The 27,675-nt window shown below is 42.1% G+C and overlaps 1 protein-coding gene across 1 annotated transcript in view; it reads left to right on the top strand.

The window, feature by feature from the left end:
• Positions 1 to 21,161: 21,161 nt before the first annotated feature.
• YWHAZ (tyrosine 3-monooxygenase/tryptophan 5-monooxygenase activation protein zeta) overlaps positions 21,162 to 27,675 on the top strand; it is a 32,879-nt gene continuing 26,365 nt past the window's right edge. Inside the window, exons 1-2 of the mRNA XM_029222663.1 lie at positions 21,162 to 21,615; positions 24,518 to 24,822. Of these exons, the coding sequence (XP_029078496.1) occupies positions 24,529 to 24,822 (294 nt within the window). The 5' untranslated portion in view covers positions 21,162 to 21,615; positions 24,518 to 24,528. The remainder of the gene's footprint in view (positions 21,616 to 24,517; positions 24,823 to 27,675) is intronic.

The raw sequence follows: 27,675 nt of genomic DNA on the forward strand, positions 1-27,675 counted from the left end.
TGTGAACGTGGCATGGACTTATATATACTACCAAATGTAAAATAGATACATTTTACATTTGGGAAGCAGTAAATGGGAAGTGGGAAGCAGCCACATAGCACTGGGAGATCAGCTCGGTGCTTTGTGACCACCTAGAGGGGTGAGATAGGGAGGGTGGGAGGGAGGGAGACACAAGAAGGCGGGGATATGGGTATATATGTGTACATACAGCTGATGCACTTCGTTATAAAGCAGAAACTAACACACCATTGTAAGGCAATTCTACTCCAATAAAGATGTAAAAAAATAATAAAATAAAATAAAAAGTCGCAATTCTACTCCAATAAAGATGCTAAAAACATAATAAAATAAAATAAAAAGTCACAGAACAGTTGTAAAAAAAAAAAGAAACTGTGACCACGTTCACACCATTGTGGTTTTAAGCTACTAAGTTTTGAAGTAATTTGAACACAGTAATATTTAACAAATACCAGCACTCAGCAAGTATTTGTTGAACAAATGAGTGAATTAGAGTAAAAGCAACAGAAAACATGGCCTCACACCATCTACTTTGACCTGGTCAGAATGCATGTGCCACAGGCCTCTCCACTCTCCATAAGTTTTAGCTTAAGCTTATGATCCTAGAGCAGGGTTTCTCAACCTTGGCACTCTTGTTATTTGGAGCTAGAAAAGTTTTTGTGTGAGGGGCAATCCTGTTCATTGCTGTAGGATGTTTAGCAGAATCCCTAGTCTCTACCCACTAGATGCCAGTGGAAACTCCTCCCTCCAACGCAACTGTCACAACTAAAAATGCCTCCAGACATGGCCAAATGTGCCCTAGGGTGCAAAATCATCCCTACTTAAGAACCGTTGCTCTGAAATAGTCATTGAAGAGAGGTTAGAAGTACAATACTGGTTGGGTTCAGGGCAGGTACAAAATTTTACAATGTTTTTTAAGATATGTGACTTACAAAAATCCAATCAACACATAACATATTTTTTCCAAAAAAAATAAATAAATAAGAGCTTAGTTAAGCCAAGTACATCTATACATAAAACAATTCTTTCTTATAAGTAAATGGCCCAATTAATACATATTGTGGCTAGGTGTGAAAAAAAAGACAGCACCATGACCAAGTCAAGTTCAACCTCTGGCTTTAAATAAAATATTGGAAAGATGATTTGTCCCATAAATCTCCCTTTGGAAGAGGAACAGAAGTTACTCTTTTTTCTTTCTTTCTTTCTTTCTTTTTTTTTAAGTATAGTTGATTTTCAATGTTGTATTTATTAGTTTCAGGTGTACAGTAAAGTGATTCAGTTATATATATACATTTTTTCATATCCTTTTCCCTTATAGGTTATTACAAAATATTGAGTGTAGTTCCTAAAAGTTACTCTTAAAGTAGAGCAGTACAGGAAACCAGCCTTCCTCAAATCCACCTGTTTACTTCCTGTTCCCTCTAGCCTGGAAGCCTTCTCAAGAGAGCCATGCAGCTTGCCCCTTACTTCCTCCAGGTATCTGCTTAAATATCTCCTTATCAAAAAGGCCTTCCAAGACCAATCTTTACCGATAGCACCCCCGGCGTCCCCGCAATCTTCTACTCATCCCGTATAGCAATTATCACCATCAGATAGACTGTATATTCTGTTTGTCTTCAGCGTTGGTCTCTGCATTGCTAAAATGTCATTTCCAGAAGGGCAGGGACGTTGTTGATACTCTGCTGTATCCTTACACCTGCAAGTAGTGCCTCACACCAGGTAGGTGCTCAATAAATGTTTGTGGAATGAGTGAATGACTGATGTGGTGGCTCAAAGGCCAAGGGGGGCTCAAAGTGCTCCCCTGGGATGGGAGGGGGTGGACAGGGGACGGCTCACGCATATCGTACTTTTTGCATTTTGAGTCGTGTGAAAATAATAGCTACTTAAAACAATTAAAAAGTGAAAGAAAAACGTGGTCAGTTCCCCTCTTTCACCAAATGGGGCAAGTCAAGTCTGCTCCACCATCTCAATATTACTTTACATGTGTGTCATGTACAAAAGGTTTGTTCACCATGTCTCATTCACCCTCAGCGCAAAACTGGCTGTGTTGTTGTTATTATTTTCACAACATAAAATGATGGATTGTTTTGGATCCTCATTCCTCATTTGAGAGCCTCTTGGCCTCTTTTAAGTCAAGTTTCAGTGTTTCTTCAGTTCTTTCAAGTATTTTCAGCCATAGAAAAGAAAAGAAAAGAAAAGAAAAAGCCAATCTATCACTATGTGTCCCCTACAATATTGAAGAACAATTATTTCAAGCATATTATAGCTACTTAACTTGATAGCTACTTTTTGAGAAAAGAGAAGTGTAAATTCAAATTTTGTAAATCAATGAGTTTAAATGCATCGTGGAGACATTCTAAGATGATCCTGTGGTGAATAGTTTTATTGAAAAAAATGAAAAAGAACCTGCAAAACATGAAGAACAGAAGAAAGAAAAAAATTCCAATATTGAACCCAAACCGGGTGATTTGTACCCATTTTTCATTTTGGTCCCATGTTGGTTATTCAAGTGTTGAGCACGTCTTTTGTGTTTTCCTTTACACGTCTCCTCTCTAGGTAAAAAGTCAACAGTACTTTCCACCGTTCCCAGGGGGAAATATCGGCATCACTGGGATGGGTGCGGGATCTTGAGAGACTTTTGCAAACTCCACAGCACGTCTAGCAGTGGAATCTGACATACCTCAGGTTAGGGGAAGGGAGCCGCCATTGCAGGTTAGGTTCTTCGGGAGGTAGATGCTGAGAAAGAGTGAGGGGCACAGAGGTCTACTGGGAGGTAAGACCTATAAAAGGAGATGGGGAGCAAGCAGAACTGGGCAGGCAGAGTGGTCCGAAGGCCATCAGACTGGACAAAGTCTGCCAGCCCCACGAGGAGCTCAGTCACAGGGTCTGCCTGGTAGAGAAGTCTTGCGTTGAGGGGACGTGGCTAGGCTAGCACCGCCCTCTTACTCAGCCCTTGGCTGGGGATCCCCCCAGAAGACTGTGACCTTGACTTGAAGAGCTGAAGCAGATCCTGAGGGAGCTGACGGCTGCAGGCTGTTGGACAATCACACACCCTGTGGCTGGGCAGCCAGTCATTTCTTGAAGGGGGCTCTGAGCAACACGTGTCTGTCCGCCCCAGGAGGGAAGGAATGGGAGAATCTGACAGACATTTTGCAGAAGTCTTGGCAACTCTTGGTGCTTGGTCAGGTCTATAGGAAGAGGTTAAAGAGAACCCTGACAGGGCTTCCCTGGTGGCGTAGTGGTTGGGAGTCCGCCTGCCGATGCTAAGGACACGGGTTCGTGCCCAGGTCCGGGAAGATCCCACATGCCGCGGAGTGGCTGGGCCCGTGGGCCATGGCGGCGGAGCCTGCGCGTCTGGAGCCTGTGCTCCGCAATGGGAGAGGCCACAGCAGTGAGAGGCCTGCGTACCGCAAAAAAAAAAAAAAAAAAAGAGAGAGAACCCTGACAATTAGGATAGCACTGCCATCAGTAGACATAGTTTGGATGGGATGTAACCTCTTCCCACGAGACCCACAGCTGCCTTTTATTGAAAGTAGCCCAATTATTTTCTGACTAAGTTGCCATGGCCTGTGCCCCCTGTGTTGAGTGACCAGCCATGCTCCTTAGCTGCAACTTATAGGGCTCACCAGGGGATTGATCCGAGGCCCAAGAAGGCCACATGCAGGATGGGGGTGGCTTGATGTGAAACGGTCCCATTTTGAATGAGGACAAACTACTCAACACTCTTGTTAGTTTCGAGGAGCGGTTGAAGCAGGCGCTCAGGCTGCATCCTAAGGGACGCTGAGTGCTCTTCCCACTCTCACCTGCTGCACCGAGCTGACCAGAGAGCCGTGGACATCCGCCCTGCTGTTGCCTGAAGAGGCAATATGTCCTTTGCTACCCAGTATCCTTGCAGGAAACTCCTGTCATCACAGGTGATCTGGGGATGCCATTTCCTTAGAGTCTGTCCTTTGAATTTCAAAATGACAATGCTGACGGGTATTTTTTCTTCGTAAAAAGTGGGTGAAAAGATGAGATTTGACCCTGAGACTCTAAGAACTGTCCTTTAGTTTTTGGTTTCGGCAACCTTCATAAACATTGAGCACATCCAACTTACCTCCTCACCTCCCATGGTGGTGTTTCCCAGAGCAGGAGCTGTCATGTCTCTAAATTTTGAATGTCAGGCTAGTCTGCCTGCCGCATTCTTTACTTGCTGCAGGTGATACAAAGAACTAACTCTCAACAGTTCACAATCTAATTAGCAGGACCCTATCTCAAGCAGACCTTATTTAAAGTTGTTCTGTATAAATAAAACGGTTTACAGTACTATCTGTGGACTTCCCTGGTGGCTCAGTGGTTAAGAATCTGCCTGCCAATGCAGGGGACACGGGTTCGATCCCTGCTCCAGGAAGATCCCACACACCATGGAGCAACTAAGCCCATGCACCACAACTACTGAGCCTGTGCTCTAGAGCCCGCGAGCCACGACTACTGAGCCCACGCGCCACAACTACTGAAGCCCGCGCTCCCAGAGCCCGTGCTCCACAACAAGAGAAGCCACCGCAATGAGAAGCCCAGGCACCGCAACAAAGAGTAGCGCCCGCTCACCGCAACTAGAGAAAGCCCGCACTCAGCAACGAAGACCCAATGCAGCCAAAACAAAATTTTTTTTAATTAAAAATGAATACTACCTGTTAATACCAAATCTCTGTAACCTCCCAGTATGAAAAGCCTTAAAAGCTTTCAAACCAGAATTGAGCTACACACACACACACACACACACACCTGTGCACACACACACACCCGCGCACACACACACGTACAACTTAGAAGCAGGGGAGGGTTCTGTTTCTATAATTCTCTGCCTCTACTACAGGTTTGGAATTCTTCGACCTTCAGGTCATAGAATAAGGATCATCTCTTCCCAGGCAGAAGCCAGATTAAATGGAAAAGGGGAACTACTAAGAGGTATTGCAGGGAATTTTAATTTTTAAAACAGTGATCAAAATTGTAGTTTGAAAATTAAAATTTTAAAGCGCTTAAACGTGAAAGAGAAAATAAGAAAAAGTTACAAGGGTACTACTCAAATTCATACATTTCCTTTCAATATGGTAATTAAAAATCAGAGTTATACCAACAAATACAATATTCATTCTCTACACTAGTCCTTGGGAATTTTTGGATATTTTTAACTGAATGGAATAATGAGTTGGAAGAAGTCAGCTTCTAGATCTCAGAGCCTGTCAGGGAGAAAACTCAGAAATGCTAAACAGATAACATATTTTTCAAGTTTATATGCGCTACAATTCCAATAACTTAGATGAATAATATCTTCAGTGATATCTGCAAACATAGCTGAGGGGCTTAAGGTAAGGTGAGGTATAGATTAGGTAAAGCTTAGAATGCAAATAAAAATAAAGATGGGAGGCAAGAGATCGCAGTGGCTAAAATACCAGCGTCAGAATCTGGCTTTGGTTTGAATTCAAGCTCTGCCCCTCGACTAACTGAAGAATCCTGAGCAAATTACTTCCCCTTTGTGGGTCTCTATTTGCTGTAAAATAAGAATAAGGAGATGATCCAAGATGTCAGTCCCCAGGGCTGTTCACGTGGATGAATGTTCTCCAGTATGCCTGAACCAGTGTCTATGTCCCTGGGGTGAGCCGCAAGCCCATCACCAACACCACCCCTCAGCAGAGATTTTGCAGTAGCGCCTGTCATCTTTCACATCAGACAACAAGTGGATTACCTGACAGCAAATGGAAAACCAGGCTAGTAAAATTTTCCTGGTATCAAAGCATCCTGCTCTGGTCATTTCTTCAGGTCACCATTCTCTTGTGAGGGCTCCCGTGTACATGTAAATATTCAATAAAATTTGTATGCTTTTCTCCTGTTAAAAAAAAAAAGAATAAGGAAATCTACCTCATGTTAGTTTTGTGAGAATTCACGTATAAAGTACTGAGCACACAATTTGGCACGTAGTAGGTGTCCAATTAATGAAAACGATCTATAATAAAAAGTAACCTAAAGTGAAAACCTTATCACAATGATCACTTCTAATTTTTAAGTGATTAACTTGAGTTGTAGACTAGGAAGACTGAAATATGAGAATAAGAGCTATTATTTATTGAAGCTCTACTATTCGCCCTGCATCGTGGCAGACACTATTTACATATCACGAATTTTCACATTATATGTGATATTATTTTCTCTATTTATAGATGAAGAAACTGAGGATCAGAAAGTCAGAAAGGTTGCAAGTGACTCTATAACCTAATCTCTATTCACTCTGCCATATTGCCTCTAAGAGTTGTGATGCCATCAAATTAATCTGTAAATAAAATTAATTTATTTTAAACAATGTAACCAATTGCTGACTTCCATATCATTCTTGTCAGATGTGCTTAATGGACTCTGGCCTTGAATCTACTACGGGTCTTCAATCTACTGGATTGAAACGAAAAGCAAAATGGAAGATTCTACTACCCTCCATCCATCTCTAGTGCCACTATCCTACTGGATCGTGGCACTTACTGTCATTCCTAGGAGAGGCATGCCACGAGACACATCTTCTACAACACAGAGAGACTTCTCAAAGTCAGAGAAAGGAATGATTACCTTTGAGAAGGGTCAGAAAAATTGCTAAGAAGTTATTTGCTAAAATGCTAACATGCTGGCTTGAAGAAGTTAAGTTCTTCACATTTGGTTAGCAATATGACCACCAAAGTATCATGTTCACTTTAATTCAATGAAGGATGAGCAGTAATCACTATGTTTTTTTAGTTATTCTGTTGTATATCTTTCTTTAAACAACTTAGTACTATACATGGAAATCCAAATACACACACTAAATAAATTAGGAAAGTTGTCCTCTTTCTCTCTCTCTCTTTTTTTTTTAATGAGGAGCGACTTTTGTTTTCCTAAAAACCTAATACCATTTGAAGCTGGGAAGAAGCACTTCAGAATTCCTTTAAAGGTAAGCTCCCTCAAATACTTATTTGGTGTTTTTTAAACATGTACCTAATAAGTCAAAAAAATTAAAAATATAGAAAAGATGCTATACAAATGGCAAGTAAGCACATGAAGAAATGCTCAGCATCATTAGTCATTAGGGAAATGCATTTTAAAACCACAATGAGATAGCCCTACACACTCACTAGAGTGGCTGTAATTAAAGAGACTGACAACACTAAGTGTTTCCAAGGATACAGAACAACTGAAACTTTCATACATTTCTTGTGAAAATAGTACAGCCACTTTAGAAAGCAGTTTGGCGGTGTCTTATAAAATTACGCATACACCTACCATATGACCCTTCAATTCCACTCCTAGATATTTACCCAAGAGAAATGAAAGCAGATGTCCACACAAAAATGGGTATGTCAGTGTTCACAGCAGCTTTCTTCATAATAGCCAAAAACAAAAAAACAACCAGATGTCCAGCAATGGGTGAACAGATGAGGAGACCATGGTCTATTCCTACAATGGAATACTATTCAGTAATAACAAGGAACGAACTAAATAGATCCACAAAAATTTGCCCAGCTGATTTTTGGCAAAGTTGCAAAAGCAATTCAATGGAGGGAGGATACCTTTCTTAAAAAAAAGAAAAAATGATGCTAGAGCAATTGGACATCTATAGGCAAAAAAGAAAATTGAATCTCAAACTAGAGTCATAGAATCCACAACAAGTATACGAAATAGGTAACAATTTTAGGACTATTTATGCCACTATTAGCTAGGATTACTTTTTTAAAAAATATAAATAAATTTATTTATTTAGGCTGTGTTAGTTTTGTGAGAATTCATATATAAAGCACTGAGCACACAATTTGGCACCTACTAGGTATCCAATTAATTTGTTGCTGTGCATTGGCTTTCTCTAGTTGTGGCAAGCAGGGGCTACTCTTTGTTGTGGTGCACGGGCTTCTCATTGCGGTGGCTTCTCTTGTTGTGGAGCATAGGCTCTAGGCGTGCGGGCTTCAGTAGTTGTGGCACGCGGGCTCAGTAGTTGTGGCTCGTGGGCTCAGTAGTTGTGGCTCGTGGGCTCTAGAGCACAAGCTCAGTAGTTGTGACTCATAGGCTTAGTTGCTCCACGGCATGTGGGATCTTCCCAGACCAGAGCTCAAACCCGTGACCCCTGCATTGGCAGGCGGATTCTTAACCACTGCACCACCAGGGAAGTCCCTAGGATTACTTTTTTTTTTTTTTAATTTAATTTTATTTATTTTTTTGTACAGCAGGTTCTTATTAGTTACCCATTTTATACATATTAGTGTATATATGTCAATCCCAATCTTTTGACTACAAATGATAGACACTCTGAACTAGCAGGGCCTTAATCTCATTAACAAAAACAACAAAAATGCAGGTTAGGGGTAGTACAGCAGTTCCGAGAAGTTCTGAGAGCCCCACGCTCCTTCTGCTTGTCTGCTCCACTTTTCTTGGTATTCTGCCTCAGTCCAGGTTGGCTTACCTAGCGCTCACTATGTCCACACTCTGCCCAGCAGGAAGGGGAAGGGACAAAGCAGTGAGCATCCTTTCCCTTTCTGGATACTTCCCAGAAGTCTCACATCAAACATCTCCTTACATGTCTTGGCCATTACAAGGCCCACCTAGTTGGGTGGGTGGTAAGAAATGTGGTCTTTTTTCCAGGGAACATTGTGCCCAGCAGAATATCAGAAATTCTACTACTGTTTCTAGAAGAAAGCAAGAAGATGTATTGGAGAAAACTTGCAGACTCTTCCACAGGCCACATTTACATTTGTTTCTTCAATGGTTCTCAAGCCTCTCTCTTCTTGAAAAGTATGAACAAAAAATATGACTTTTCTATAAAAATATAAAATACCCAACACTCTAAGGAGGGTGGGAGGGAGGGAGACGCAAGAGGGAAGAGATATGGGAACATATATATATGTATGACTGATTTACTTTGTTATAAAGGAGAAACTAACACACCATTGTAAAGCAATTATACTCCAATAAAGATGTTAAAAAAAAAGTAACCAAACACTGGAAATGGCCCAGATGTCCTTCAACAGATGAACGGTCAAACAAACTCTGGTACACCCATACCATGGAATACTACTCAGCAATGAAAAGGAATGAACTATTGATACTTGTAACAGCTTGGATGCATCTCAAGGGGATTATCTCAAGATTATGCTAAGTGAAAAAAAAGCTAATTCCCAACAACTTCATACTATATGATTCCATTTATGTAACACTTTGAAATGGCAAAATTTTAGTAATGGAGAACAGATTAGTGGTTGTCAGGGGTGAAAAAGGAGGTGGGGATACAGGAGAGAAATGGATGTAGTTATAAAAGGGCAACAGGATCCCTCCTGTGATGGAACTGTTCTGTAACTTAACTTTAGGGGCAGACAGAGGAAACCATGTATGTGATAAATGGTATAGAATTAACACACACACACACAAATGAGTACAAGTAAAGCTGGAAAACCTGAATAAGATCTGCAGATTGTATCAGTGTCAATATGGTAGTCAATATATTATACTATAGTTTTATAAGATGTTATCATTGGGGGAACTGGATAAAGGGTGCAAGGGATCTCTCTGTATTATTTCTTAAAACTGTATGTGAATCTAATATTATCTCAATAAAAATTTAAATTAAAAAAAACACCCAACACTCATTAATTGGCTCATCATCCATTCAATAAACATACTTTCTTTTTTCAAGAAACTGTGCTAGATGCTAAATCATTAAGATAAAAGCACACTCAAGGGGAAAAATATCCCTCATTATTAGTAGCAAAAAAACAAAACAAAATGAAACAAAAAAACCAAAACCCTTACTATTGATCTGTAGTTTCTTTAAGAATACCTGGTTGTTGTTGTTTTTTTTTAATGTTTATTTATTTATTTTCTTATTAGTCATCCATTTTATACACATCAGTGTATACATGTCAAACCCAATCTCCCAATTCATCTCACCCCCACCCCCACCCACCACCGCTTTCCCCCCATAGTGTCCATACGTTTGTTCTCTACATCTGTGTCTCAATTTCTGCCCTGCAAACCGGTTCATCTGTACCATTTTTCTAGGTTCCACATATATGCGTTAATATACGATATTTGTTTTTCTCTTTCTGACTTACCTCACTCAGTCTCTAGATGCATCCACATCTCTACAAATGATTCAATTTCATTCCTTTTTATGGCTGAGTAATATTCCATTGTATATATGTACCACATCTTCTTTATCCATTCATCTGTCGATGGGCATTTAGGTTGCTTCCATGACCTGGCTATTGTAAATAGTGCTGCAATGAACATTGAGGTGCATGACTCTTTTTGAATTATGGTTTTCTCTGGATATATGCCCAGTAGTGGGATTGCTGGGTCATATGGTAGTTCTATTTTTAGTTTTATAAGGAACCTCCATATTGTTCTCCAGAGTGGCTGTATCAATTACATTCCCACCAACAGTGCAAGAGGGTTCCCTTTTCTCCACACCCTCTCCAGCATTTGTTGTTTGTAGATTTTCTGATGATGCCTATTCCAACTGGTGTGAGGTGATACCTCACTGTAGTTTTGATTTGTATTTCTCTAATAATTAGTGATGTTGAGCAGGTTTTCATGTGCTTCTTGGCCATCTGTATGTCTTCTATGGAGAAATGTCTATTTAGGTCTTCTGCCCATTTTTGGATTGGGTTGTTTGTTTTTTTAATATTGAGCTGCATGAGCTATTTATATATGTTGGAGATTAATCCTTTGTCTGATGATTCATTTGCAAATATTTTCTCCCATTCTGAGGGCTGTCTTTTCGTCTTGTTTATGGTTTCCTTTGCTGTACAAAAGCTTTTAAGTTTCATTAGGTCCCATTTTTTTTTTTTTTTATTTCCATTACTCTAGGAGGTGGATCAAAAAATATCTTGCTGTGATTTATGTCAAAGAGTGTTCTTCCTACATTTTCCTCTAAGAGTTTTATAGTGCCCAGTCTTACATTTAGGTCTCTAATCCATTTTGAGTTTATTTTTGTGTATGGTGTTCGGGAGTGTTCTAATTTCATTCTTTTACATGTAGCTGTCCAGTTTTCCCAGCACCACTTATTGAAGAGACTGTCTTTTCTCCATTGCATATCCTTGCCTCCTTTGTCATAGATTAATTGACCATAGGTGTGTGGGTTTATATCTGGGCTTTCTATCCTGTTCCATTGATCTATGTTTCTGCTTTTGTGCCAGTACCATATTGTTTTGATTACTGAAGCTTTGTAGAATAGTCTGAAGTTAAAAAAAAAAAAGTTCTATAAAATTGATCTAAACAACAAGGGATTAAATTTTGGCTTTTAAAGAATATTAGGTTTTTTTGTTATAATACAATCCTTTGTTTATTTGTATATTTTTCAAAAATAGACTTGAAGGTGATATTTTAATTCTAATAGCCATTTTTAAGTTTATGTTTTGAGTCTTTCCCCTGAATAAAGTAAATATTTTTAAAATGACAGGGTCCTTTTTATGTTCAGTATTTATATGTAACTGGATTATCCAGGACTTGTTTCTCTTCTCCTTTGATTCCCCTACCTCATTTCATCACTAACCAAATCTCTCCTGGGGTCCTCTGCAGAGAAATGGACATAAAGTAAATTTACTCAGTTTTTCTTAATAAAGAAATACTTCCTAGTATTTCTGGGTTTAAATAAATACTGAGAATGTTTTTATCAGTGAATTTCATTTATTCATGTTATTATTCATATGTAGCAATATCAGTAGTCTCCAAAACGCTATTCTCTTTTAAAAATCCATTTATTTATTCATTATTCCTCCATTCAACCAGCCTTTATCAATTGCCTACAAAGAGGTGGCTAATATATTTGTCTTTCCCACCAAAATATGACTCTATTGTGGTCCAGAAGTTTCCATCTTTCCACTCTCAGCACCTGTTACATGTGATATTTAAATAGCTATTCAATAAACGTCTGTTCAGAATGAAAGAATAAATGTGGTCTTTCCAGAACCCAGATCCGTTGACGTTGTTCTGTTTTCCTAAAGACAATGAAGACAATCCATGATGATGTTGAGTGTTTCACTGACATTCCAGAATCCCCTGGTTCTGATATTATTTACTTGCCCTTCCAAAAAGGCCCTTGAGATGTTTCAGCAAAGGAGAACATTAGGGTACCATACGGAAGGCCTGTCCTAGAATGCACTCTCCATTCTCCGTCTCTCTGCAGCAGATGTCGGCGCTTTTCCTGCATTTATATTTCCCTCTATTCTCAGTCAAGTACAACCCTCGCTTCTCCCTGACCTCTGACTCTCAACTTACTCTAATAAAACAATCAAGTCTTCTTTGTCGGCAGCTCAGGTTTGATTGTTCTTTCTGAAGCTTGACCTTTGTACTGTTCCTAATCCCTACCTTCTCATATATGTAGCCGCTGCCTAGCAGATATGCTTTGATTTATTTATGCCACTTGCATGCACAAGCTATTGCTAGCTGCAAAGCTGTGATAGGAAAGTCACAAAAGGAAGGTGACCTCATCTTATAAATTGCTTAGATAGATCTTTTGGCCAATGGTGGTTTAGAGAAACAGTTCAACACATGTGCCCTTTCCTTCTACTGGTCCCTTACCAATTTAAATGTTCCTGCAGTTGTTACTTATTCAGTTTTTAATTGACCAAGCCTGAAGCCTGCTGACTATACTAACCTGACTGAAAAATCAATGTTTAACAAATAAATGAGGCGTTAACTGTATGAAAGTTAGTCATGTCAAAAACACACATCTTGACTGCCCAAAATAACCATCTCATGTCCTATAGAGTGGGTTTGGTTTAAATTTCCTATCTAGTCGCTGAAATATTGAAATATTTCAGGGATTCCTGAGGATTTCATGGTTAAGAAAGTGTGTGAACTCCTCCTAAACATAATTTCAAGTTGAGAGCAATTGCCCCGGAGGAAAGAGCAGGGAAACTAGAATATAGAAATTCTGCTCTTAGGTCCAGAAAAATTTTATATCAGGTCCTGGGAAAACTGCCAGAAATTCACCTCGCCCTTGATGCCTTTTCCAGATGCCTAAAGGGGGGAATTTTTATTTTAAGTCTTCTGATATATATGCATTCTTATTGTATTTTCAACACTTAATGAATTCCACATGTTCCCTTTGCTTATTCTTGGGTACTCAGGACTGAAATATAGGCCAGAAGGGGACAAATTTTTCTTCTGACCTTTCCACTCCATGATTGCTTTTGAATTGTAAATGATGCACTTTTGAAACTGTGAGTTCCCAGCTGCTTTCATCTTGCTCAAACCATTATCAAATGGTGGCAATCTCCAAAAGATGATCAGACATGGTGGTACCTGTACCTTTTTTCATTTTGCTTTGTACATATGAGTACCTCTCATATGAAATGACTCCTGAATTCAGAAGACATTTCTGGTAAATATCATAAGCCAGCACCTTCATTTCTGCACCACTAATCTCAATGGTAAGTTCCAAAAGTTATTTTAATGCTTAACACCAAATTAAAGTTTTTACCTTTGCTTACAAAATATAAAAATATAATATATTAAAAAATATAATTGTTCAAGAGGATGAGAAGACAAGCCACAGACTGGGAGAAAATATTTGCAAATGACTGATAAAGGACTGTTATCCAAAATATACAAAGAACTCTTAAAACTCAACAATGCGAAGACAACTGGATTAAAAAATTGACCAAAGAACTTAACAGGCACCTCATCAGAGAAGATATACAGGTGGCAAATAAGCATATGGAAAGATGCTCCACATCATATGTCATTGGGGAAATGCAAATTCAAAGAACAATGAGATAACACTACCGACCTACTAAAATGGCCAAAATCTAGAACACTGACAGCATCAAATGCTGATAAGGATGTAGAGCAACAGGAACTATCATTCATTGCTGGCAGGAATGCAAAATGGTATAGTCGCTTGGAAGACAGTTTAGTGGTTTCTTACAAAACTAAACATACTTTGACCATACAGTCCAGCAATGGCACTCCTTGGTGTTTACTCAAAGGAGGTGAAAACTAATGTCTGCACAAAAACCTGCACATGAATGTTTATAGCAGCTTTATTCATAATTATCCAAACCTGGAAGCAACAAAGATGTCCTTTGGTAGGTGAATGGGTGTATCAGAGTTTTGTGGTATATCCAGACAATTAAATATTATTCAGCCCTGAAAAAGAAAAGAAAAGAAAATCCAGGGAACTTCCCTGGTGGGCCAGTGGTTAAGACTCCATGCTTCCATTGCAGTGGGCGAGGGTTCAATCCCTGGTCAGGGAACTAAGATCCCACATGCCGTGGGGCATGGCCAAAAAAAAAAGAAAAGAAAATCCATGGAGGAAAGCCATGAAAAGACATGGAGGAATCTTAAATGTATATCACTAAGTGAAAGAAGCCAATGTGAAAAGGTGCTACTGTATAATTCCAACTATATGACATTCTGAGAAAGGGAAAACTATGGAGACAGTAAAATGATCAGTGGTTACTGCGGGTTGCGGGGAGAGATGAATAGATGGAGCAGAGAATTTTTAGGTGAAACTACAGTTTTTAGTGAAACTACCCCATATGACACTTTAATGATGGATATATATCATCATACATTTGCCCAAACCCATCGAATGGACAACACCCAGAGTGAACCCAAAGGTAAACCTGAAACTTTGGGTGATAATGATTTGTAAATGTATTTTAACAAAATACCACTCAATTTTAACAAATCAATTTTATCAGTTTTAACAAATATCCCACTCTGGTGGGAGATGTCAAAAATAGGGGAAGCTATGCATAAGGGGGTGCTGGGGCTATATGAAAATGTCTGTACCTTCCTCTCAATTTTGCTGTGAACCTAATATAAATTCTACTGGATGGCTTCCCTGGCGGCTCAGTGGTTGAGAGTCCGCCTGCCGATGCAGGGGACACGGGTTCGTGCCCCGGCCTGGGAAGATCCCACATGCCACGGAGCGGCTGGGCCCGTGAGCCATGGCCGCTGAGCCTGTGCATCCGGAGTCTGTGCTCCGCAACGGGAGAGGCCACAACAGTGAGAGGCCCGCGTACCGCAAAAAAAAAAAAAAAAATTCTACTGGAGACTGCAACAGGAGACTTAAATGTTAAGATGTTAAAATGGTGCCAAGCTACAATCTTTGCTACAATGGTTCCCATTTTGCCATTAAAATATCATGAAAAAGGTTTTGAAAAATAAGAGTCAGCCATTTGCAAGGGGCATTTCCACTGACTACGGTGCAGAGGAGAAACTAAACCAAGAAACTTTGTCATGAATACTTTATCCTCTGAGAAAGAAGAGCAAAATGGGTACGAAGAAGTTAAGCCTTCACACTGTTATTCAGTCAGAATCTCCAAATCCCAGGAGAAGGCACAGTAGAATTACAGAGGACCAGGGAGGCAGGGGTGGCTGGTTACAGAATGTGATGGATAGACCCCTGGCATAAGGGGCTGCAGATAAAGCATCGTGGGGAAGCATGCTGACAGCCTTCAGCATTTAAGATTGTAGTTTTTCCATTTATCACAGCTGATTAAAGAAGAACCCCAGATAGCCTCTGATTCTTGTCAACATAAATTCTCCTCCTTGCAGACAACTGAACAATGGGTCAGGGGAAGATCCTGTCGTGGCGGTTGCTCAACAGGTGATAAACGTAAATGTCTGCAGGATTCCAGCATTTGGGTAGGTGAGTGTGTTCCTGCACTCTCCCTACCACTTTAGATCTGTTTTCAAGACTACGGTCAAGAGAAGCAGAGGAAATTTCATCTGCCAGTTGGCCAACTCTGAGACTGGAAGGAACTTCCCTTATTGACATGTAATAGGAAAACAATCACCACCCCATCATAGGATCGAAAAAAACTCTATAGCACAAGGAAACAGAGTGCTATCTGAAGACTCCAAAGAAGAGTATACAACTGAAGATGATTTACTATAGGAAAAGAAAACTTTAGAAAATGTCTCTTTGTGTACTTAATAGGATGTGGGGAGATATGGTATCTATCAGTCACTGGTAAGGTAAAAAATGTAAGGAAGCTAAAAATTTCACTGTGGAATTAAAAATGCCATTGGAGGCAAAAAAGCAAAATTGACTCTGCTGATGAGCAAATCAGTCATGTATAGGATGAATATGAGTTTTTCGGGGAAACTTCCTCACTTCATGGACAGTGCTCACAGCTCTGATTTCTCAAAACACAATCTGCTTACCTTTACAAGCCCTTACTTCACTGTGTTTCACTGTAATTGCATTTGGTGTTTGGCTCTGTCCCTAGACTGTGTGCTCCTTCAGGGAGGGAGCACGATCCATGCATTTTAACCCCTCCAGTGCAGCATCATCTCTGACCAGTGGGCCCTAGTTAAGTGCCTGATGAAGGGATGAAATGAGAGTTCACAGTTGACTTGGCTTTCTTATTGGTTTACATTTTTGTTTTTTTAATCAGCATGCAAAAAACCCAGTCTGTGACCAAAGTATCATAGAACACAGGGCTAGAGTCTGGGATGTGGGGATACAGTTAAAAGGTATGGACTGAAAGGTTTTTTTGGAAAAATAAGGCTAAAGTAGTAGACAACAGAATGAGGATGGCATCAAGTAAATAGTAAATTAAAAAGTAAAGTAGTGAGACTCAGATTAATTTACTTTTAATTTATTTATTATCTTTGGCTGTGTTGGGTCTTCGTTGCTGCGCGCGGGCTTTCTTCTAGTTGCGGCAAGTGGGAGCTACTCTTCGTTGTGGTGTGCAAGTGGGATCTATATCTTATATATATTATAGATATATATTATACTTATACTTAATATACTTATTATAATATATACAATATTATGTATTTTATATACATAGTGTCTAGCAGCATTCCCTGCTAACTTAGCTGTTATTATTCATTTGTAGATGGATATATCTGATGTCTCTGCTCTTCAAAGTGTTGTGAATATAAAATGAAACCATATATTTAAAATGTCTTTGAAAAGTATGTGGGATCTTCCCAGACCAGGGCTCGAACCTATGTCCCCTGCATTGGCAGGTGGATTCTTAACCACTGTGCCACCAGGGAAGTCCCTTACATTGATTTAGAATTGAGTAAATGTTACTTTCTTAAGGTCATGCTAAAGGTCAATAGATTAGTCACAAATACATAAAATACCTTTTATCACAAGATCAGGTTCCCTTCTCTTACTCTCTCACTTCTTTTCCCTCCCAACCCCCTTTTTTCTTTCCCATTTTCTCTTTTAAAAAAATTTTTACCATGCTTTGGATTTGCCAATGACACCTACAGACATTACAGTGCTAGCTCTTATAACAGATAAATCCTAAATCTCAGTGGCTTAAAAAAGAGAAGATATCCCTCAATAAAGTCCAAAATGTTCAAGGCCGACTTTCATAGACTTTCAGGGACTCAGGCTCCTTTCATTTTACAGTCCCTCTCCTCTAAAGCCTTGAAATCCTCTCCATTTCAGGTGGCAAAGAGAGGTGCATTAAGGGACCTAATAAAGGTTCAAACAGGGAGGTTTTTATGGACCAAGGCCACAAGTGAAGCACATCACTTTGGTCACATCCTATTAGTTACTGATCAGGCTCGTGGCCACACCCAATTGCAAGGGAGACTGGGCAATGGAGTCCAGCTGAGGCTCTGAGAGAGAAAAATAGGTTTGGTGAATAACTAGTCTGCCTCTACCACAAACTCTAGACTGTTATTCCAACAATAGATAATTGTGATATAGAGCACTATGTGTAGCTCTCTCCTTACTCTATCTCTTACTTATTCTTGCAATAATCTGATGGAATTGGATATTAGTATGTCCAATTTAGTAGCCTAAGGTCATGTAGCTCTGAATGACAAATGAAAATTTGTATCCCATTCTGACTCCAAAGCCCACTGCTCTATGTTGCATTTCTACAATTAAAGCATAATGTTGACGTGAGATTATAACCTGACTGAATTGTGATTAAGCTTAAAAGATCATGTAACTGCCACATCATCAATAGAGTCCATCCTGTGAGATGTTTTTCCAATTAAAACGATGGACTTACACTAATTCACCTGACCGCTTTCCCATTTTAATGTATAACATAGATCTGAGGAGATCTTTGCAGTCTCTTGTACAGGAATGGAGCAATAATCATTGTCCTACCACTTATGGCTCCTTTGCGCTAACAGACTAACAAAGTTGCATTTCCAGAGTGAACACCTTTATACCTCATACTTTTCAAAGACGTTTTAAATATATGGTTTCATTTTATATTCACAACCCTTTGAAGAGCAGATACATCAGATATATCCATCTACAAATGAATAATAATAGCTAAGTTAGCAGGGAATGCTGCTAGACACTATGTATATAAAATACATAATATTGTATATATTATAATAAGGATAATTAAGTATAATATATATCTATGATATAGATCACTTATACATTATTATATTATACATATGTATATCTTTCACATTTTAAGATACTCATATAATTGCTTATATAAGATACCTTTATTATACATTTATATATGTATATATAAATATATGTATGTGTATACATAGATCTTCATTTATTTATTTTTAAAAATATTTATTTATGCATTGGGCTGCACCGGGTCTTAGTTGCGGCATGCGGTATCTTTAGTTGCAGCATGTGGGATCTAGTTCCCTGACCAGGGATCAAACCCCGGCCCCCAGCACTGGGAGCACAGAGTCTTAGCCAGTGGACCACCAGGCAAGTCCCCTATATATGTCTTCATTTAATCCTCAACACCATTTAATGAGTTAAGTGTTTTTATTACCAGTATTTTATTGATGGGGATATCAAGGCACAGAAGGTTAAGCAACTTGACGGAGGCAACAGAGTTGAGCAGTGAAGAAAATAAAAACAAGTTAGGCTACTACTCAAAGTCTCTAGTAATTGTCCTAGAGTTCAAGTTCATAGGTTCTATTTCTTCGTTTTCAATGATCCTTGCCATATATTATTCCTGTTCCTCAAAATACTTATCAATTGGGGCTTTCATGACATTCCCTATCCTTGCTCCCCTGCAACCTCACTACACTTTATTCCATGAGCGTGTTGATCTGAGTATGTAAAACCTAATAGCTCCTGTCGTTTCACCAAAAAAGCCTTGCTATTTAAAGCAGGAGGCAAAAACCTAACTTAGCTGTTTCCTAAGGTAAATCCACAACTTATTTATGTAGAGAAATCCCTAAACTTCCTCTAAAACAAACGGCATATATTCTATCTAGACATGTATTTCAGATATTAAAGAAACATCAGTTTTTTTTGGGGGGTGGGGAGCACGTGGTTTACAGGATCTCAGCTCCCTGACCAGGGATTGAACCCAGGTCACAGCAGTGAAAGCCTGGAATCCTAACCACTAGGGCACCAGGAACTCCCATCAATTTCCTTTTAAGAAAGATGTTTTAAACTTAGTATCTTCTGTCAAATTTCTGGTGCCTAGCACAAAACTGGAGACAAAAAAATTTTTTTTAAGAAATCTTTTGAAATATTAGTCATTTTAAGTGAGTCATTCCCTAAAAGAATTTGCTTGGGAGTCAAAGAAAGGTGACTTTAATATCCCAGAAACAAAACCCTGATCAATTTGTTCATCCATTCAGCCTACTATGACTCTGTTCCGATGGGGAAAATAAAAAACACTGAAATTGAACCGGTCACTGGAAAACTCTCTTCCTGGTTTATCTTTTACTATATAAATGCCAGTTGGAACTTCAGGCAAAACGTCATTTGTAGAACAGTCTTGTGGCACAGACACTGTATCCATCATACAGAACAAGACAAGGTGCTCGGAAGAACCAGGTGCTGGACGAAGGAGGAAACATTTTATGTGTCTGCTACCGGTAAGTTCAATCCTCTGAGGAACTTGAGGCTGAACTCCTGTGAGGCTCCACTCCTGTGAGGCTCCTTTGTCAGCTGTGCCTAAAGCAGGGCCCTAGTAAGTGCTCAGTAAAGAGATGTTGGAAAAGTCAATGAGGCCAAGATGGAGTTTACACATGGGTAGTAGGAAGAGCTCTGAGTTCTATAAACTCCAGACGACTTTTGCAACTGGTTTTGCAGGTCAACCAGGCACTAATCTCTTCTAAGCTCTAATACATTTAAAGGAAGACGGATCAGGGACATTTCACACTGTGAATTCATCTCTTAGAACTTCCTTAAATTGACTGGGTGGAGGCCCTACCGTTTTAGGTTGGCACGTTAATGCGGCACCTGCAATTTCCGCCCTTCTCTTTCCTCTCTTCCTGGCTCCCGGTCCCTGCTCCTCGCCCTGCCTGCGGCCCACCGCCAGCTGGGTCAATCCGGGCCCCGGGCACCCCCGAGTCCCTAAAACCTTGCTTCAGGAGAAAATACGTAATCATCATTACGTTTTAAACCACTGCAGCATGAGGTCTTTAAGTGAAAGCTTTATTTGGACACAAAAATGTAACCTACGAGAAACGAGGCAATACGGTCAAACCTCTTTCTCTGCCTCCCTTCTTGTTAAGGCCTCCCCGGCCACCTCAAACCCTCCATCTAAGGAAGCTGTCTTTTCCCCTCGGAGGTTGTAGGCTTTCTGAGAGCCTCCTTCCAGGCCTCAGCTCCGCCCGCCCGCCCCACCTCAGCCCCACTTCGCGCCCACCCATTGTCCCCTCGCAGCTGTCACTGCGTGCTGATCCCCAAATCCCGATTGGAAAACCATCCCGTCGCTCAGCCCACCCTCTGGGACCGGACGCCTCACTCTCTGCCGAGCCTTAAAAGGCCTCCGGCCGCTTTCCCCGAGCCAGCAGGTAAAGCCGCGGCGGCGGAAGGGAGAAAGGGAGGGGCCGCGCGCCCCGGTCGCCCCGCCCGGCGTGGGGGAGCGGCGGGCTAGCGGGCTAGCGCGCCACCACGCCCCTCCCCGACCCTCTGACCGCGCCCTCCCACTACCCCAAGTCCAGATCAGGATGCTAGCGCCGCGGAGCCGCTCTCGTAATCCCGCCCCTCGGATGGCCCCGGGGGCAGCTACCACCGCGAAACACGGAGGGCGGGGCGGGCCAGGCGGCTGGGAGGTGGTGGTGGGGGAGGACGTGAAAGGTCCCGGATGTTGCTGAACGGGAGCCCCTTCTAGAGGGAGTAACTGGCGCAGGCGCAGAAGGATCGCACGAAAAGCTACGGTGGGGGTGGGGAGAAATTTCCTCCTGGCTGGTTTAGAAGAGTGAGCCGGCGGAGGTAGCGGGGGGATCCGAAGGGAAGGCGAGTAAGGGTGGGGGTATTGGTGGCCAGGAGAAAAAAAAAAAAAGAGCTTCCTGTTCAGGCGCACTCAGGACAGGAGTAGAAAAGCTGGAAGCCGAGCGGGCTGGGGAGGAGTGTTGGGAGCGGAGAGGACGCGCGCTCCTCCGCTCGCCCTCTAGTGCGGGCGGGCAGGACGGCCCCGCGCTGGGGAGCGGCTGTTGCTCTGGGCCCCCTGAGCTGTGGGCACCAATCAACGGTTGCCATAGCAGCGTTTGACGTCATCGTGCGTGTGGCGCCCCTGCTGCCGGGGCTGGTGATTGGAGGAAACCCCGTGTCTGCGGAGCGGCTGTAGCCTGTGAGCAGCGAGATCCAGGGACAGAGTCTCAGCCTCGCAGCTGCCGCCCAGAGACCGCTGAGCCCCGTCCGTCCGTCGCCACCCACTCCGGACACAGGTAAGGGACCCGGCCGCCGCCGCCTCGCCCGGCTCCTTCCTGTCCCAGGCCAGCCTTCCGAAAGCGCGGGGGCCGTCCCCGCTCCGCATCCCTTCAGCCCCACTCGCCCGGCGGGAGCGGCGCTGGTCTGAGGCGGAGTCTCCTCAGGCGGAGACGGGCGGCGGTTTCTCTTCCGCTGGATTCGGGCGGGCGGCTCGCGGCTGCTTCGGGCTACTTGCTTCCGCATCGGCCGCGATGAGCGCCCGGCCCCGGTCCCGGCCCCCTCGGTGGGAAGGGCGCCCACACGCCAGATCCCCGGGACCCGCCCGGTCGCCGGCTCCCGGCCGGCCGAGGCACCGCCGGCTGCGATCCGTTCCCACCCGCGCCCCCGAAGCTCCCTCTTCAGCGCCTCCCCGCTGCCCGCTTCCGCCCGAGATAATGACTCGGCGGCTGCGGGCATTGCAGTGGCGCAGGTGAGGCCGCCCCCTCCCCGCCGCCTCCCCCCTCCCCTGCCTCTCCCGCCCGCTCCTCGGCGCAGCCTCCGCGCCCCGCGCTGCGGTGGCGGCACCCAGCCCTCCCCCACCCGGGTGGCGGCGCGGCGGGAGGCCCGGGCACCGGGCTGCGAGCCGAGGCTGCCCGGAAGCGCCCGCCAGGTAGACCTGGGCGAGGCCGCACTTCGGCCGAGCCGGCTCCGGGGTGGGGCTCGCCCGCGACCCAGAGCCGAATTTCCTGGGTTCCGCGGCGGGGGGACGTGAATATTCCTGGCGGGGTGGGGGATGGGCTGGCTTTCTATATCCGGGTGGAGGGGGGCTGGAAGCCCAGGTAGGGATGAGGATGGGGAAGACGGTGGGCCGCGCGTCTCGCTCGTTCCCGCGGGGGCTGGAACTGAAGGGTCCTGGTCTGGGTGTGTAGACGGGGACCCCGCTCTGCGGGGCGGGTGAGCCAGAGCATAACAGCCGGCGGTGGCCCTGCTCGCCTGGGTGTGGCTCGCCCCTCCCCCACCTGCCGCAGCTGTCGGGTCCCCGTAGACTAAGTGAGCACCCGCGGTGGCCGGTGGCGGACGGACGCCGGTGGGAGAGTGGGGTGTGTCCGCGGCCGGCCCGTCTGGTTCCGCTTCTGCGGGCGGCGCTGGCGTCGGTGCCCTCGGCGCGGGCGGCTCCCCCTCCCCGGCTCGGGCGGGGGCGTGCGGCTCCTCCCTCCGGCCCCGGTGGGGGAATTAACACTCGGCAGTAGGTTGGACTCCTTGACACAGATCCGCCATGACAAAGAGGGAGACTCGGGGACCGAGCGGAGGCACCAGCTTGGGCGGAGCCAAGGAGGGGGGTTGCGGATGGCGCGGACGGAAGGGTTTGCACTTTAAAGTCGCAGTCGGCCCGTTTTCGTTTCACCCACCTCGACGTCTTAGGCCGGCTAAGGGTTAAATGGGTGCGGCCAGTCCTTGGAGCGCTGGTTATTCTGAGAAACCTAATCCATTTCCCGCTTGTACCCGAGGGGTTGGGGGGAGAAACCTTTGTACTGGTCTTAGATAATTTTCGTTAGAAGCAGCGTTAGTCCGAGAGCATTTTTGAGTTCCTAGGGGAGAAATTAGTAATTTCAAGAAGAGGGGAGAAATTAGTAATTTCAAGAAGAGGGGAGAAATTAGTAATTTCAAGAAGAGGGGGGTGGGGAGGTTATGCGATCACAAATTTTAGTTTTCGCATTGAAACAGTCTAGTTCCCATTCAAGCTCGCTAATTGCTTGTTCAAACACAGAGGACCTGTGACGATTTGGTTTTTTGAAACAAAAAGTATTGTGGGATTTCCCTGGGAAGGTAAAGAAAGGGAGTCATTTCCCGTAGTGAATGACAGTGACTCTTCTGTTCATCATAAATCCTGTACCCTGTGGGACCACTGTATGGGTTAGTATCTTTCTGTGCTGCTTTAGGACCTTTCAAAAGGATATATTAAGGAATAGTAAAACGGGGGAAATTGAAAAGTCGAAGGAGCTTTAAAATGAGAAAGAATTAGGAAGTTACGATATAAGGGCGGCTCGGGTGATAATGTATTCAATTAAATTTTGACTACTAGAAACAATGCAGTAATTCTGCATTTAAACTGAACAGTGACATCAGAAACACTGGTGACACCGGGAAGCACTTAATAGATACATTTTAGTGCTTGCAGATAGTAAGAATCGAAGTTCCAGGATTCATGGGTGTTATTTTTTAAGCCTGTGTGCATATAACAAGGTACAGATAAATGAAGCCTTAGGGTCAGTTATGTATTGATCCTTGGTGGTGGTTTTACATTCACAATATATTAAAACAAGCAGTTTGGTCATTTCTCCCAGAAAATTGGCATGCTACGATCAGCTGTTGCAAAGATCAGTGGACTTGGGGTGGGGGGGATACCAACTAAAATTTAAACACTCCTGACAAGAGTAGCTATTACCAAAGTAAAAGCACATGAATTACATTCAACTGACAGGTATCGTGATTCTGGGAGTGTGATAGTGTAATGTTCTTCATAGGTGGTGTTTTCACTAAAAGCTGCTTAATTTTGGATTATTTAGTGATATTTGAAACTGGAGTTGAGATTTTGACCAAGTAAGATAACGGTTGGTTTTTAAGGCTGCCTCTTGGTGAATGTGCTTTAACCTTATGTGAAATAAGGATCCTGAACAAAGATGAGGTAATGCAATTTTAGTTTTGCTAAACCAGTGTTAATGGCTTTAAATGTACCCTCTGCATGCTGAGCATGCCAGTATTTTTTTTCTTAGCATTCTTTTGTGAGGCTGCATTAAATTTCTCGTGTAAAGAATCTTCCATAGGTAATTAGGTTTAAGGTGTTAACATAGCTTGTTTACAAAAGGTATAATTTTCAGTCTGTTTGTTTTAATGGAAAAAAATATCTAAATGCTACTTTTCTTTTTTTTTCCCCGGCAGAACATCCAGTCATGGATAAAAATGAGCTGGTGCAGAAGGCCAAACTGGCCGAGCAGGCTGAGCGGTATGACGACATGGCGGCCTGCATGAAGTCTGTAACTGAGCAAGGAGCTGAATTATCCAATGAGGAGAGGAATCTTCTCTCAGTTGCTTATAAAAATGTTGTAGGAGCCCGTAGGTCATCTTGGAGGGTCGTCTCAAGTATTGAGCAAAAGACGGAAGGTGCTGAGAAAAAACAGCAGATGGCTCGAGAATACAGAGAGAAAATTGAGACCGAGCTAAGAGATATCTGCAATGATGTACTGGTGAGAATCAAACCATTCAGTTTAGCGTCGCTATGATATAGAGTTCCTGTAATGCATATCAGTTAGGTTACTCTCAACTTTTTCTTTCTTTGGTTTTTCCTTTCCTTTTGCAAATGGGGTGTTCTAGATTTCCATGTCTTTCAGGGTGTCCTTACTAAAAGATGTTAAAACAGTTGTATAAGGTAAATGCAAAGATGATTATCAGTCAGTTCAAATAGATTAGTAGTGTTTTTTGTTCTAATTGAAAAGGTAAAGTAATTGTATATCGTTTCAGTTATGGTTAGAATATTTGTAGTAGTTCTAGAGCTGATTTTCTTTAAAGTACGTATATGGATGCAGGAATTTTACATACCCTGTTTTAGGTGCGATGTAATAGGAGACTCACTGAAGACTTAGTAGCCTTCCCTGGATTAGCCACTATAATGTTAATGTAATGAGTCAGCCATGCGGAAAACTGGCTTCACAGTTGCTTTTGCCTCTTCCTGCGTTTAAGTGTTGGAGGTCTCAACTTTGAACACTGACAACCACAATAAAAGATTATGAAAAACTCAAGCTTGATTTTTCCAGGTTCATTCAAGAAGTATTTTAAGTATTCAGTATCTACTTGTTGAAGCATTGCTTCTCTAAATAGCTTAAAAGAATTGAACATTACATTTTGGTTAATTTTAAAATTTTCTTACAAATGATGATTTTCTGTGGCAGAAAAGTTTAAATCTGAGGATAAATTGGTAGAAGATCCAACCATTTAGCATATAACAACTTATATACACTAATACTTTCCCCTTTTAATGAACCATGAGTTTTTGGAATAATATTTGAAGTGGGTTTTACTAAATGATTTCTCTTGTATTTCAGGACTTCAGGTTACACATTGGGTCTCAGTATGGCAGGGCTCTCTGGTATATAGAGGGATGCAGTATCCCAATTCCTCTGAAAATGCAACTGCACTACTTAATTATTTGAACCTTGTTTATGGAAGAACTACTATAACGAGCGATATAGGATTATTTCTCACGTTGTGGGGTTTGGAGTTTTTGTTAAAGTTATAATGGTATTATGATTCCTTTATACTAGTCTGAGACTAATGGAATATCGTCAGTTCCTAAATTATGAGTATTTTTCTTTTTTTCAGTTTTTTTTTTTTTTTTTTCCTTTTTTGTGGTACGCGGGCCTCTCACTGTTGTGGCCTCTCCCGTTGCGGAGCACAGGCTCCGGATGCGCAGGCTCAGTGGCCATGGCTCACAGGCCCAGCCGCTCCGCGGCATGTGGGATCTTCCCGGACCGGGGCACGAACCCGCGTCCCCTGCATCAGCAGGCGGACTCTCAACCACTGCGCCACCAGGGAAGCCCCGAGTATTTTTCTTAAATGATGATTTTCTTTAGGCTATCTTTTTAAAGAACAATAATATTTTTTATCTTAACGTGGGTGCCAGTCTTGTGTGGTATCTGTCTTGTGTGTGGTTTGTTTTTGATTGCTTACTTGAAATCTTTACATTGATAGCTATCATTCATTTCTAAGATGAGAAGGGAGTTCTGGCTTTTATTGATACTAAATGACAAATGCTCATCTTGTGGTTTGCTAAGGTAATAAGGATATTTAAAATTTGAAAATATGATGTTTTCCTATAATAAAAAACATGTCAGGCTTTTCCCACCTTGCTCTGTTTACTGATTAGTACCTGTGTACGTTACTGAGTTTTGTTCGCTCTGATGTTTTTCCTCCAATTATTACACCTAATAGATCAAATAATTTTTATTTTGGTTTCAAAGAGTTTGCTACAAGTTATAATTTCCCTTAAGACAAAAGTCAATTTTAGGAATAAATGGGGGACGCAGTAACATTTACCCTCTACTTACAGCTTATTTGAGATTCCAGGTAGGTATTTGCATGTTTTCCACACAAGAAGTATTAAAAGGTCCTGTCATTGTGAGGATTTTCCTAGGAAAAGACTATAGCAGTTTTAACTTTACTTCCCTTTGGTTTCCTTATCAAGGAAAAAGAATAGGATCCGTGGGTGAGAATAACTGGATTAATCTCTAAATAGCTTCTCCTTGTTATGATTATTAAGGGGGTTTCATACTGGTCACTACCCATTTCTCCTTCAGAATAGCACTGGCTTCTTACCGAGTCTAAACGAAATTTCCACTTCGAAAGTATAGATAAATGAAAGTTTAATTCCTTTATTATACAGAAGACTCAGAATCCTAAACAAGCTTTTGCTTCCAGCCTTAGTCTTTTCTAAAGTAAATCTCCAGTAGTGATCTTTGCATGGCTCATGCCTCTTAACATATAGTAGATACTCAAGTATTTGTTAAGTAAATGAGCGAAAAGGCTTCTTTTGGAAAAGAGGATAATAGAACTAGGTCAGCAGCACTGCTAATTTTCCAAGGCCTTTTTTGTTTCAACTTGGGAAAATACGATATTTACAGATACTGTGATTCGTTACAGGCAGGCTTCTTTCTTTCCCTGTCATCTTTTTTTCAGGCAGGTCATGTTGACTCTGGAAACATCTTGCATAAAATTCCTTTTCCCCTTTTTAGTAAAATGGAAGAGTAAAATATAGCAGAACTGTTATTTCTCCTAGAGAAAATAATTGTTTGAACTGATTTACTTGATGATTAATGAAAGTGTGCTTAATTATATCGCAACGTCTTACTTATAAAAATATAACCAGTTATAATTTTTATTACTCTAGTTTTTTTTCTGAACTTTGACTTTTAATTTGAGGAAAACAAGCAGGTAATTCCTTTTCAGAATTAACATTATTGGCTGGTGGCATCAGTGATGAACCAGACTTCATTGTTCTATTGAGTACCTGTATCATACTGGCTAAGAAAATATTCTCTTTCTTC

Source organism: Monodon monoceros, unplaced genomic scaffold (assembly GCF_005190385.1).
Source record: "Monodon monoceros isolate NGI ecotype Baffin Bay Population unplaced genomic scaffold, NGI_Narwhal_1 Super_Scaffold_14, whole genome shotgun sequence".
NCBI lineage: Eukaryota > Metazoa > Chordata > Mammalia > Artiodactyla > Monodontidae > Monodon > Monodon monoceros.